This window comes from Colletotrichum truncatum (genome assembly GCF_014235925.2).
Source record: "Colletotrichum truncatum strain CMES1059 chromosome Unknown Contig_0001, whole genome shotgun sequence".
NCBI lineage: Eukaryota > Fungi > Ascomycota > Sordariomycetes > Glomerellales > Glomerellaceae > Colletotrichum > Colletotrichum truncatum.
In genome coordinates, this window is record NW_027222398.1 from 6,036,963 (window position 1) to 6,051,383 (window position 14,421).

The following is a 14,421-nucleotide window of genomic DNA, read 5'->3' on the forward strand; positions in this document are numbered from 1 at the left end:
TCGGCTTTGAAAATATCAACAGCAACCGTTGCCGCAAACTTACCCAACAAACCCGGCAAAAAATGGTGGTTTCCAAAAGCTACACCTCGAAACCATTTCTCGTTTCGACATCTATTCTTCTAGCCCCTTTTCAAATGCGATTGGTCTTTGCACTTATAACTTACTGATCACTGTTCCACCAAGAGCCTTTTCGGCATCAATGACAGTATCCGTGTACATGCTTATAAGCATGCATGGGGGAGGGCACTGTGCCCAGATACAGCCAACAAGCACGACTCAAGGGCATTCAGTCGCCCCATATAACGAGCATCATATTCCCTGAAATTCGCCGTTTGCTATATACGTGATATTCGTCGTCGTGTACACTCCGACGAGAAGATGAGCATCAGTTGCAATGAGCCCCGCTGAAGCCGGGCATCCTGGGCACGAGGACGAACCCTTCATGGAGCCAGGTGTTTCTTGTGGTCAATGCTGGCCTAAGTGACCGACGCCAGGGCCGGCAAAGCCCTTGCCGGCCGCTTGCGTTCAGCGCCCATCCCTGGAGCCATGCACCCTCGTGGAAAGATCGTTGGCGCACACTCTTCCGCTGTAGTGGACGGATCCATGATTCATCAAACAGGAAGGGGTGCTCCGTACTATATAGAATAATAGAACCGGGAGACGAAGAAAAGAAAAAAAAAAAAAAAAAACAGGATGGCGGCAAGTCCAACGGTTCAAGACCTGTCAACCTGGTGACAAGTTTGATCTGATTACGAATATGCACACGTACATCCGGTCAATATGGATAATCATCTGAAGCCTCCAGTTAATGGTTCAAGTACCTACGTCCTCTCTTCCCAGAAACATCTATGAATAAGCTACTCTTGGCAACTATCGGACCATGAACCCCTCGTCCTAGTAAAAGCCAGACTACGTACACTTTGCACTGCTAGCTCCATAGAAGAGAAGAAAAAAAAAAAAAAGGCAACTCCACATCACCTTGCAGACACCCCAGTTCTCCCCGTCATCTTGGCACAAGACGCCAATTGAGTGGCCGGTAGCCGAAACGGTGCCGAGGATACGAAGGTACAGCGGACTTAGTCGGCAAGGACTTAAGCCCCAGAACACTCCATACCAGCCCTCTCACACATCCCAGAAGTGACCCAAGACCTGGGCGCATTGGCCAGAGGTCAAATCATTGCCCCAAGAATACGCGTAATTTATGAGTGGTGTCCGCTGTCAGTCTTTGCCAATCCGTTTCCTACATAGTATCCTCCGAATACCACGGGGCCGCAAAGTGTTTAAGACACAACTCGGCATTAACAGACCGCCGAAAACATCAGGTTCTGGCACTCGGTTGAATGATTAAAGAACACAGAAAGAAAAAGAAAAACAGAAACAAAAGAGCACAAAGGAATGGGTGGACGGGGGATCGAGAAATCTCGAAAAGCCCATCGGCGTGCAAGCGAGCGGTTGCCCTTTCTGGCGCAAGTTCCATGACCCGACACCACCAACCGGTTCCACCTCTCGGAGCCGGCCCCGCCAGCCAAATCGGTGTCTACCAAGACCCAAAAAAACCCGAATTGTGCACGAAATACCATGCAAAGGGGAGGAGGTTCCTTCAGCCAAAACTGGCCACTCATAACCATGTAGTTACTTATCAAAATCTGCACGGTAAAATGCGGTCCTTTTGCAGCGTGGCTGTGGCACTTTTGCACATGGCCATGCGGGTTGGGTTGATCAAGGGCGATGGATGTCCTGGAGCGCGTGGTCCGGCAAATAGTGTTGTCATCGACTCATCCTTTCCCCCCAACATAATCTAGTCCTCACAAAGACTCACAGACCCCAACTGCTTACATATCCAACATGGCACTTTTGGCCATCTGCCGCGCGGTCAATGTCTATGATGAGGTATCCCCACGTCCGTTCGCAGGACCCGCGCGCGCGCGCGCGAGAGCTCAGATGGCATTGTGCATTGTGGTTATACCAAATCTGCATCAGCAGGCCCTAGGTTGCAGTCACCTAGCTTAGGCAGATCATGACCACGTAGTCGATAGGCTAGCCACGTCTACGTAATACCGCAGTAACTTCTAGCCTGGCCGAGTTGCCCGCCCTACACACCCTTCCTCGGCCGAGCCTTGTTGCTTTCTATTCTTGCTTAGTTGTGCAGGCTCGATTGCAACATTGGGTTGCCAAGTCTCGTGTGCCACCTATATCCAGTGCCGACAGCAACCTCTCTCTGAGGCCTTCTGTATAGAATTATCGCTTGATCCAAGCCAACCCTGACTGCCTCTGAGGCTGTTTCCAATGTAGTCTTGTTCTCTTGGAGGTATTCAAGACTCGGGGCAAAGCATCTCGTCTGCGCAGAACTAATGAACTATAAGCCATGCCAACTGTGACATTCCCCGGAACCTCTTCTGGTTCCGAGGAGTCAGAGTGTTGAGGAAGATTTTTACGTAAATTAAATACGGAGTCTTAGTATTCTTTGAGTAATCCCGTGCTACTTCTATCGCATCTGGAAGAGACAGACAATGAAATTAAACGTGTATATTGTCTATGCAGTGAGTATCAAGCTCCCCGAAGAAACTCTTTCAATACGAAAGACTGTGTGGCTTGGCTGGTAAAGCCTTACACTCACCATCCGTCAAGTCATCGCCTTGATAGTTTTCATCTTATCTGCCTGGTGCATTGTTAGATTGCCATTCATGTTCTCTTCTGCTATACATGATCCAATGAACGTGTCGTGCCATCAGCGTGAGCATACCAATACCGTCATAGGGACGGCTGTGTAGATGTTCAGGCACCCAATATACCTGCGAAGCAAGGCAATTAAAAGCCCCATAACAAGGGCTACTATCTCAAGCAAACACGTCGGGAAGACGATCGACTCTGCCTTGTGTAGGCCTTTGCTAACATTCACATCATCGTAAGGGCCTCACTTATGGCCCGTCCCTTGGGATACGAAATGTCGATATATAACGGGAGTACTATGCTGAAGCCGAACTAGAACAGGGAGTCATATTTGGACATCATACAAGAATCTTCAAGTCATATCCCCAGCTCTCGGCAAGCTTCTGTTATGCTCGACTGGAGAGGGCTGTGACCCAAGAAGCAACCCCAGGCAGCCTGAATGCCCAGACTTCTCATGAAGGTAGACGGCTCAGTCAGCTCTCCCAGATGCCTGTTACTCTTCCATATATCACACAAAGTCTTCCAAGATATCGTCTTCCAAGATATCGCCAATCACCCATTCCACACCGTGTCGAGTCACTCACTATCTGCCATGTAACAGAAACCAGGCTCTGAGGGCCAAGCAAGCACCGGCGCTGTTGCCACCTTCGTCATGACTCTACAAGCTGACTCTACTTACGCTTTTGGGTTGCGTACTCCTGCTATAGTGTTCCCTTTGTTGGGATCAAACATGTCGTACGAAACGCCGTTATTGGAAAGCCATGCAAACCAGCGAAGAAGCAGGCACTCGTCGTCAACGACGGCAAACGCATAAACAACGTTCCGCGTAAACCACGTAATGCCATTATCAGACTTGGTCCTTGAACACGAGTAAATATTTTCAGCCCCGTTGCTGGTTTAATTGAAGCAAGAAGCACGTTTCATCACCAGAGAATCTCAAACACCTCGCATGTCGGACTTGTATCCGCCTCCTATACATGTCTTGATTACATGAGGCAACATTGTAATTGTAATGTCCATCAAATTTGCGAGCCGTGATCTGAGCGCGGCCAACTAGAATACTAATAAAAAAAACTTACTACAGAATACAAACAAAAAATAAATGACGCTCCGCATAATAACCCTCCCTGGCGTCAGTAAGAAGCCACCTACCCCCATTTGCCGTATGTCCCCTACACCCGACTTTTTGTAGTGCTACTAGTATACAACTCCGACGCCCGCAAGTCTAAACGCAAAGGGGTAAAAAAAAAGAAAAGGATGTCACCTGTTCTATCTATAATCGCCAGACCATGGCGCATGGCAAGAAGAAGGGAAAGGGGAGACGTTTCGTCAACCGTCATGTCTGAACGATCCCGCTCCCCCAAGTTTTGGTGGACAGTAAAGAAAATCGGTAATGGTCTAGTCGGAATCGGAGGCGGAGTCCTCAACTTCCTGATCAGCGGAAAGACCCAACAGAGACCGGTCCATATCGTCAAGTTCTTCATCCTCAGCCGGGCTCCCCGGAACAATCGTCTTATCGGCGTCGTCCGCATCGTCCATTGTAACATCTCCTATCGTGATATCACCCAGGGTTACGTCGCCGTTGAGATCGCCATTTTCCCTAGAAGGGGAGCCAGTCACTCTGGTGGCATCGAGGTCCAGTGTCATATCGCCGGCTTCACCCCCTTCGACACCGTTTGCCTTCTGCTTCTTCCTGGGAGGGATGACCCCAAGTGGAGGACCTTCGTATGTGCCCCACCGGGCCAGGCGCCGCGAGGTGCGTCGGAAGGCCGCAGCGTAGGAGCTTGCTTCTTCTCCAAAGTCATCGGTCTCCGTACTTAGCAGCACAAGACCGCCGAATCCCTTCTCCCGAAAAGCGCCAACGGTCTTATCGCCGCCAGACATTAGCTGTCGCTGCGGGCCATCCTCACCCTCGCTGTCCTCGAAGGGATCCTGCATCTGCTGGATCCGTTTGTATGCGCGATAGATGGCGCCATCTTGGCGCCTAAGCTTTCTGGCCTTGTGATGCTGTTTGCGGATGCCTCTGTCAAGAATGTACTCAACTCTTTGGTTTCTGTTTCTTTCGACCGCAATCTGGTGTGCTGTTGGGGGTCGAGGCTTTCGTGCAACGATGCCCTCAGCTTGATGGTGACCTGGACCAGCGGGTGAGGAGCCCTCGAATATCTGGTACTTGAGAGGCGCACCTCCACGTCTGACAGAGCCCCCTAGGCCGCGGCCCAACGCTCTGGGTGGGGGTGTCGAGCGGGTGCTGTCCAGATCCGACTCATGCTTCGACGGGCGGATGCGAGGTAAGATGGCCGGTCCCTCCTCGGCCATGATACGTGATGTTCTCGAGCCGCGCTTTGTCTGGCTGTCGGCGAGATAAGCCTGATCCGCCTCGAGAATTTTAGCACGCATCTTCTGCTTCTCCTCTCCGAACTCGATCTCCGACTGTGTATCAACGTTCTCCTGTGCCTCTTCCTCGGGGGTCATCTCATCCAAATCAGGAACCCCCTGGTTGGCCACGTCAACACCATAATCGACGCCTGGGCCAAATGGGTTCTCCTCGCAACCCTCTTCAGTAAAGTCGGATTCGAGGTAGAACCACATGATCCAGAGGAAAGCACGGGCACGGGATTTGCTAGTCAGGTTGGTCTTCATGACCAGATCGTGGAACTCGCGGCCGGGGGGAAAGTGCAGTTCAGCAATCTTAGCCGCCGATTGGCAGATTATGAAGAGCAAGTTGACAGGGTTCGTACGAGGGACATCGAGGGACTTGATCTTGTTAAGACTCGTAGGTTCCTCGCGATCTTCAGCACCACCCTTCAAAATCGACTTCAGTCTGGGGGCATCTTGAAGCTGTTTGTAGGCATGCGCGTCTTGGTTGGCCTGGAGGGAAGGGATAGCGTGGTACGTTCGCAATTGGGCTCGCATCTCGGGAAAGACTATGAAATAGTTAGTGTTCGTCCCAAACCCTTTAGGCGGCAAGGAGGAGCTGACAATTGAGCGTGGTGTTCATCCTTCCGATGTTGACCAAGAGACAGACCATGGCCATTCCCTTGGCGGCAGCCCGATCACTAAGCAGCTTGTCGCGGAGAACCTTGCTGGTCTTGCTGCTTCGCGACATGGTGTCGATGTACAGATCAGCAAAGTTCTGTGGCCCCTTTTCAGGTTCGTAAGAGTTGGTAAAGACGGCGTTTTCGTCGTCGAAAATGGCCCTGAGGAAGTCATATTGGATGTCCTTGCGCCAGAGCGGCTCGCCATCCTCCTTTTTCAAATGTCTGATCTTGCCAGTGATGGCCTGCGATGATTGATCCTTCGACTGTGAGGCCTTTTTGCCACGACCTGATGCCTTCTCAGAGGGTTCTGGAGTCGCATCCATCATGCGGGTATCTTCATCCTCAGTCATGGCTTGCGAGACGAAAGACTTACCCTCGTCGGCGCGAGCAGGAGAGGTAGGACCTTCTGCATCCGACATGGCGCCGGCCGCAGTGGAACTGGGTGAAGCGGGCGCCATGGGAGGGAGGTGCGACGAGGCTGGTCGATCGAAAGGGCAAGTTGATTCAGAAAAGAGCCGGAAATGTCGCGATCATTGGCTCAGCACCGTTAGTCGGGAGCACGAATGCGGAAGTGGTCGTCGTGGTCGCAACTATCGACACGTGCGGCATTCAAGGTGGTTGGGATTTGATGAAGGGAAATTGGGTCGAAAGTGGGTGAATTGGGTGAATGTGGGATGGGCGAAATGAAGTTTGACCGTGACAGGCTGAGATGGTTGACTTTGCCCACCGCCCAGGCCAGCTGATCCTGAGATTCCACCAACTCAACGGGGGAGCACACAGAGCACGGAGCTCACGATTTTGGGGGAGCGCGTCAGGCTGTCCCCAACCACTAAAATTCCTGGTTCGGCCCCCCTGATGGTCCTGTACGTACCTTGCCCATGGGCCACAGCCTGGTAAGACTGGCCCTTTCTCCGGAATCAACTCCACTCAATTCTCGTCACCTTGGGGACTTTACCTCAGAATATTTAGCACTGGCGAGACATTTACAACATTGCACTGTAAACACTAATTAGGAAAAAAAAGTTACTTTTAAGTACCATAGAGTTCGTCTGTAAGATACGAAGCGATCGAAGCCCTTAGGTATCACGTAGACATATTTTCGCAAGTGGTCTCCGACGTGATATCCTGTATGGTTCTGGAAACATCCTCCTTTCTCTCTTCTGTGTTTCCATAGCGGTTGCAAACAGTGTCTCGAGGATAGTTGGATATGTCGAGCCTGGAACGACCACGTTTCTACTTATCACCGGAATTAGTGTGTCGCCATCGCATGCATGTTGTTTTCAACTGGTTAATTTCTACAGGGATTCACTGCATCAAAGATGCTGTTGTCGCTATTTCATTATCATCGCTGCCTATAATATGCTATGATCACTTCGGCACACAACAACGTTAATATCAGAATCTGTTTTTATTGGGACTTCTCAGTCCAGACTGGCTGTCTACCTGGGGAGGCCTTGCACGGCCGCTTCGCCCCGAACCCAAGACCGAAGTCTCTGATGCCTCCAGCCCCCAGCAATCCATTTTTCCCATTGCCGGAGCTGAAGACCACGTCCATGTGTGGCCATTAACCGATTAAGAGCAAGAACTTTTGTTTCCCCTCCCTGTGAATCCCTAATCTGTACCTGGGAGGGCCTTAGGTTCCCGCTCTCAAAACGTCTTGAAATTATTCGTTCTGTCGACCGTCCATCCGATCCTTCCATTACCAGTCCAGTCTATGCTGCCGCCTTGTCCTCTATGTCACCGTCCTGCCCTGTTTGCCCATGGGGCAAGCCTGTAGTGACGTTGAACCAGACGACCGAGAAATCCACTTTTGTCTATGTATGCACGGCGAAATGCATGACCCTTCTATCATCGAAAAGCGAGAAAATGCCCTTCGGGAAAACGCTGGTAGAAAGCAGAAACATGATAGTCGTAATGCGTAGGCAGATCCAGGATCCGTGTCTTGTATCCTTAGATCCGGCCACGCTGCAGTACACCACACCTTGGTGTTATTCATGCAGCTCTGCCGATTCTGAAAGCTTTTCCCAATGTCGGTCTAAGGGTATCATGGAGTTTCGGTCCAGCAAAAAAAGAAATGCTCTCTATCGATGCCGATGCCTGCCCGAACACCCGATGATGCTTCTCGTTGAAAACATGAGAGGCAATACCGTCGGCTCTCGGGGCCATGCCGCCGTGTCGAAGTCCAAATGCAAAGAAGCACGAAACGATGAATGCGTACAATGTCGACCCATGCGCGCAAAACAAAAGGAAAAAAAAAGAAATCGAAAGTCCGCAGCGAGGCGTAAACGCTGCGTGTCGAACAGCTGCGAGATTGACGCTTTCACAGCCATCCAGTATCGTAGTGGGAAATCGTTTACCACCAAGACGAGTTACCGCCAGGGCCACTGGGGTTGCCGTAGCCACCACCGCCGTAACCACCACCACCACCGCCGCCACCGCTGCCGCCGTAGCCACCACCTCCGCCACTGTAGCCACCGCCAGGAGGACCGCTGAAGCCACCGCCGCCGCCGTAGCCGCTGCCACCACCGCCGCCGCCGAAGCTGTTGCTAGGGGGGCCACCAAAGCCACCACCGCCGTATTTGCGGAAATCACGGTTGGCGCCCGAGCCACCACCGCGAGGACGACCGCCACGGCCACCACGGCCGCCGCCGCCGTAGGAAGACTCGCGAGCAATAGTCTCAAGGAAGCTGGGAACCTCCTGGTTGGCCTCCTTGAGAAGCTCGATGAGGTCGCGAACGACACCACGGTTGCCGCGGTTGAAGAAGGCAGTGGAGTGACCGGTGTTTCCGGCACGACCAGTACGACCGATGCGGTGAACGTAGTCGTCGATGTCAGTGGGCAAGTCATAGTTGACAACGTGAGTAACGTTAGGGATATCAAGACCACGAGCAGCAACGGCAGTGGCAACAAGGATAGGGCAGCGTCCGTTGCGGAAGAACTCCAGAGCGCGCTCACGCTCACGCTGGGTACGATCACCGTGAATGGAAGTGGCGGGGAAGTTCTGGTTGATCAAGAAATCAGACAGGGAGTCAGCCATGCGCTTGGTCTCGACAAAGATCAACGTAAGACCGGCACCGTGAGTGTGCAGGATATCCAAGAGCACAGAGCGCTTGTCAACATCCTCGACGTATTCAACCTTCTGGGTAATGTTCTCAGAGGTGGAACCGACACGACCAACAGACAGGAAGACGTAGTCCTTCAAGAAGTCGCGAGCGAGCATCTGGATGTCGCGGGGGAACGTAGCCGAGAACATGAGAGTCTGACGGTTCTGGACGTTGGGCATATCTTCACCCTCGACAATGCGACGGATCTGGGGCTCGAAACCCATGTCAAGCATGCGATCGGCCTCATCCAGCACAAGATACTTAATGTTCTGCAGCGAGATGCGACCACGCTCGATAAGGTCAACCAAACGTCCGGGAGTAGCAACAAGCAAGTCACAGCCGCGCTCAATCTGGCGAAGCTGAGAGCCAATGTCGGCACCACCGTAGACGACGCAGGGGCGAACCCAAGATCTGTAAGCGAACTTGCGCGACTCGTCGTAAATCTGAGAGACAAGCTCGCGAGTGGGAGCCAGAATCAAAGAGGTGGGGTAGGCCTTGCGCTGGCGGCCGAAGTTACCACCACCGGCGTTCGGGGGGATGGCAGAGGGGCCGTGGATAAAGGCCTGGGAGAGAATGGGGAAGAGGAAACCACCAGTCTTTCCGGAACCAGTCTGAGCGCAAGCCATGAGATCGCGGCCGCCCATGACGATGGGAATTGAGTACTTCTGAACGGGAGTAGGAATCTTGTAGCGGGCCATCTCAATGTTGCCGATAAGGTGGTTGTCGAGAGGGGGGTTGGAGAAGGTCAAGACGGGCTCAGGAACATCGTGTCCAGAGGCCTCGACAGGAATGTCATCGTACTTCTCGAAGTTGATACCGGTGTGCTGCTTGGACGGGTCGTCGGCAGTTCCGAAAAGCTCACGCTCAACACGAGGGTTGGCAGGGCCGGGAATGTGCTTGCCCTCGCGCCACTGACCATCGCCGGATCCACGAGCCTGCTGGCCGCCACCGCCAGCATTGTTGCCGTAGCCGCCGCTGTAGCCACCACGACCACCCTCACCACCCCAGTTACGGCCACCACGAGGTTGGTAGGGCTGCTGTTGAGGAGGGGGGCCACCAGGGCCACCGGGACCACCAGGGCCGCCAGGAGCGCCAGGAGCGCCCATCGCGGGCCAGTCGCCACCTTGCTGACGGGCGTCGACGGGTTGGTTTCTGCTATGACCTTGGTTAATGACTAGATTCAGGAGGGGAGAGAGAGCCAAGAGTGAAGACAAGGCCTCTTCGAAAGAGTGTTTACGTACCCAGCCCAGGCGCTGTTGTTCAAACCGCCGTTCATGGGGGGAGGACCACCACCACCACCGCCGCCACCGTTCACCTTACGCATGTGGGGAGGGATGTAGGAGCGCGGTTGGTTCTGCTGGTCCTGAATGTTCAGGCCAGACATGTTGAGTTGATCAGCCATGATGGATGGTTTAATCAGATCGTCTGTCGAAAAACTGTGGTTGTGGATGTATCGACAAGAGGGTATCTCGAATGGCGAGTCAACTCGATAGGTCGTTGATTACTCTCGGAAAGACTGTCAAGTATTGGAGAGTATATCAAAAATGAAGGGAAACCGGTCCGCGATTGTTTTATCGTGATGAAAACAAACAAGCAAACCGAAAGAAGGATGAAAGAGAAGGAAAATTGAAAGTCAGCGTGACTTCCTAACGTTCGTCTCTGTCGTCTATTAGGCAGGCGCGTTTCGTGCTCTGGGGCACTGATTAGTTCCTAGGCCTTGTATTTCCCAAGATGCTCAAAGGAAAGACAAGAGAACAAATTTTGGAGAGAGTTGTGTTGGGGGGGAGGATGAGAATGGGATCCCTTTTTGTGATGTGGGAAGAGTTTTGTGGGAGAGGTTGTGGGAGGGAAAAGGGATTGGAGATCGGAGGCAAGAAGTAGGGGAAAAAAAAATTGGTTTGAGATTGTGTCGGAATCCACCAGAAAAGGCCAGACACCCCTGCACCCTATCTCCGTTGGCAGTGTTGTGACTCTGGCACTGCACCCTCCCAAGAAAAAAAAATTTGGGGGGCGCCTTCCTCCCTTCTGCGGTGAGGAGAGGCCACAAGGGGGACCTGCCTGACAGTCCTGGACTGGCGACCTTTTGCCCACATTCGACTGCGCCCAGTGTTGAACGCCGCTCAGGCTCCAGGCTCCTGGCTCTCAGCCGCTAAAAGCCCGCCGCCAATGAGTGGGTAAGCAAGAGACCGGATTGGCCACCTTCTAGCAGCATGTGCCTGTTTTCTGTGATGTGGGAAGGGAATGATGACATGTGAGGTGACGGGCCAAGCTGCCACCCCCAACCAACGGCCATAAAAATCTTTTTCCCTTTCTTTCTTCCTCCCCTTCCCGCTTTCTTTGGGCTTATGGGAGCGGAACCAATCTAAGAACGGTGTTTTCACGGAATGCTGGAAGGTTGAAGGAGACACCGAGGCATAGGTACGTACCTAGCATACGTACCTGGGAAGAAAGGCACTGTACCTTAGTGATGTCTTATCGACCTAAACGTCACGTCGATACGGCTCGCGCATGAATCTAGAGTGAGGTATCCGTATTTCGACGATACCAGGTTTAGCCGGCTCGTGCGTTCAGCCCAAGAAAAGATATTATAACGGGATTTATCAATATCAATGATGCACCTGAATGGAAAAGTTTTTGCACAAGACAGGCGTAATTCTCAAAATGTTTTAGGGGGACTGGCAGCAAGATGAATGAGATAAGAGGTTGGTAGTGACCTTGTTAGATCAAGGGAAAGTTGGGTGGCAGGGGCTAGGCTGGGCGGGAGCGAGGAACAAAAGATGAAGTTCGGGGTTGCAGGGAGCCCCCGCAATGAAGTCGACAATGGGGGGAGGGGGGGGGGGGGGTAGTGGCTGAAGTGGCGAATTTGAGGAAGGAGATACCTTTCTAGTATAGTCTACTGAGTACAATGAAAGGGCCCGAGGATACTACATGTTGTCAACCCCGAAGCTCATCACACCTACTCCGTACTGGCATCTAAGAAGTGAAAATCTGTTGTGTTGTGCCTCTCCCATGGTCTGCAGGAGGAGTAAGTGGACATCAATCCTACAGGCGCTTCTGCCTCATTTGGAGAATTTGGTACGAATTATCATTCTAGCGGGGTCAAGGCAGGAATGTCGTAGTTTTTCTTTTCTTCCTCTACTTCTCTTTCCTGATATAATCCATCAGCAGCGACTAGCGAATGCTTGGCTTTCTTCCCACTTACCAATAATTCCTTGTCCGATAACAGATATTTGGTTGTGAGAGGGCGCACCCCCCCACTACAGCCAAAAGCCTTCGGATGTTCGCCCTGTAACAACTGGAACGCTGAAACCTGCTCGGGGTACCATACCAAATAATGTAGACAACTGGGCTGGCTTACTGCCGAGAAACACAATTCCAGTGGAATGAGCCAGAGCGATATCCCCCTCGTCACATAAAACTCTGCGTCGCTCGCCAAAGCATAGTAAAGACTGAACAATCTTACCTACGTCATTTTTAGGCACTCGCACCGCGGGGTCCTCTAGCATCCTCCACTCTTGCAACCGACCCGTTGAAATATTTCCCTGCACAACCTAAGGCAAGTAATCCTCTTCAGCTAGGGTTGTAAAGCATAACAACGTTGCACCTTGGGATTCCCGACCACTGCAATTCATTGTCTGATTCATCGGAGCTGCCGAGTCGCCGTTGCAGCCAATAAAGAAACATGCGTATACTTTCGTACTAGTCAGCTTCGCGCTAGAAGAAACATCAGTCGCCCTCACACAAGGGATTGCAGGGGGAGGCGAGTCAATCTCCAGTCTGGTACTTTATTGCACCTTATAATTTGGCCCACATGTCGGCTGCCGCTCTTTCTCTCAATTCTTTGCGACGCCCGAGAAGATGGGATGAAGCCAAACACATTGTTGGATTGTGCCTGAAATACACAGGCCAACGAACGGTTCGATGATGGAGGATAACTGTATTGGACGGCTCGGTACGGCAACTCACGTTTCAAACGCCCGTAATCCCTGTTGTGCGGCGAAATCGGGACCTCACCGCTTGCCCCTAAGCCCCGACTCAGTCCTCTCAAACGATGAGATAACGAGAATCGCATCGCTGCCATGTTGAGTTAACATGAAGTTGGGATAAGGCATTCATAATCAGAAACGAGTGGCGTGACACAATCTTTATTTTGGAACAATGTATCTGCTCTTGTGCTGATGGCCCTGACCTTGTATGTTCCTGCCAATCCGGCTGCCTCACTAATAAACCCGATTGGACATTACTTGTGACGGCTCTGTAAAGCTCCCCAGACCACTTCTGGTGGTAGTATCAATGTCTTTTTCAATTACCAGCCCGATCTAGTAGTACAGTTGTTGCTGGCAAACTCCTTGGTGCTCCCTGCACTTTCATCAAAAGAGGTCCGTTTCCATTTATTCGCCATCCGCGCTTCCTCAAGCACTCTTTACCACCTTGTCGTCGTCGAATTCTATGTCCACGATGCCGTCCTTGGTGACAGCCTTGACCGTCATGCCCTTGAAGTCAATTGGTAACCGTCTCTTGAGCTCATCCGTGCACATGTTCAGAATTTTGATGCCTTGGCCGAGAGTAATATCGGGGTGGTGATGTTTGTCGAGAATCGACAGGCAGTAGTATCTATCATCCACCAGTTAGCTTCTGCTTATAGCTCCCCCGCCCCTCCGATGACTGCACCAGAGGGAGGAGCTCTGGACCGACGTACTGTGCGTAGCCGTGAGCGGCATATGGCAAGGGCGCCAGAGACGCGAGGTAGTCCAGCCAGTACAATGCTGGCTTCTGTGTGATAGGGTCGACGCCGCCCAGGAGCAGGTTGACGTTGTACGGCTTGCGCGAGCGCAAGCTTGAAGCGAGCTCGCCGCGGACGAAGTTGGCAAGGCCAGAAGGGGAGAGGTCCGTCTCGTTACGCATCGAGTAGAGCTGGGAGTTTGCTTGGATGTAGTCGGCGAATTGCACTAAATTCCGTCAGAGCTCAAGTTAGCATCCTACATTATGGCGCCAAGGACCACAGGAAGGTAGGAGGGGAAGCTCTGTGGGGCAAAGATAGAGGTCGGTTACTGACCAGTATCGCCCGCCTCGCCAGAGTACGCAATCAGTGTGTGCTTGTTGAGGCTTCTCGTCTTATCGTCAGCGGCCTTAAGGACTGTCGCGCCCCGCATGGCAGCTTTGGAAGCTGCAATGATGGTGAAGTCCTTGCCCGTGATACCAAGTAACACCTCCCTGCCGAACGCAATTCAGATTAGTCACCGCTTTCTAAACCAAAAGATATCGGATTTAGGAGCATCTCACATGTTGAATAATGTTGTTGTGTCTGCCGGATGGTTGGGGAAGTTGGATAGTAGGTGGGTTGTTTGTTCGTTAGGTAGTTATGGAGTCGTCGTCTCGTCAGCCTTCTACCTCCTACGTACGTCGAGCTACCCCCGGAACGCGCAGTCAAGCTACAGCCTGAACGGAAGGCCCGCCTAGCGAATTCTGCCCCATCAGACCGCTGCCGACCGGAAAAACTATCTTGACAATACTGATATGATTGGCCCGTCAACCCCACACTGACATCTGATTCTCCGAGATACGTACCCATCCAGAACTTTTTTTTTCTGTGAGGATGCCCACCTAAA

The 14,421-nt window shown here is 52.2% G+C and overlaps 3 protein-coding genes across 3 annotated transcripts; all 3 read right to left on the bottom strand.

The window, feature by feature from the left end:
- Positions 1–4,068: 4,068 nt before the first annotated feature.
- On the bottom strand, positions 4,069–6,166 carry CTRU02_201682 (ino80 chromatin remodeling complex; the record flags this gene model as incomplete). The annotated part of the gene is made up of 2 exons (XM_036729806.1): positions 4,069–5,594; positions 5,650–6,166. 2 exons carry the CDS (start codon positions 6,164–6,166, stop codon positions 4,069–4,071), a joined length of 2,043 nt encoding a protein of 680 aa, XP_036578340.1.
- Positions 6,167–8,061: 1,895 nt separating this feature from the next.
- On the bottom strand, positions 8,062–10,214 carry CTRU02_201683 (ATP-dependent RNA helicase DED1-like protein 1; the record flags this gene model as incomplete). The annotated part of the gene is made up of 2 exons (XM_070203905.1): positions 8,062–9,970; positions 10,054–10,214. 2 exons carry the CDS (start codon positions 10,212–10,214, stop codon positions 8,062–8,064), a joined length of 2,070 nt encoding a protein of 689 aa, XP_070062487.1.
- Positions 10,215–13,224: 3,010 nt separating this feature from the next.
- On the bottom strand, positions 13,225–13,965 carry CTRU02_201684 (proteasome A-type and B-type; the record flags this gene model as incomplete). Its single annotated transcript, XM_036729808.1, has 3 exons — positions 13,225–13,426; positions 13,512–13,761; positions 13,869–13,965. 3 exons carry the CDS (start codon positions 13,963–13,965, stop codon positions 13,225–13,227), a joined length of 549 nt encoding a protein of 182 aa, XP_036578342.1.
- Between the last annotated feature and the right edge of the window lie 456 nt (positions 13,966–14,421).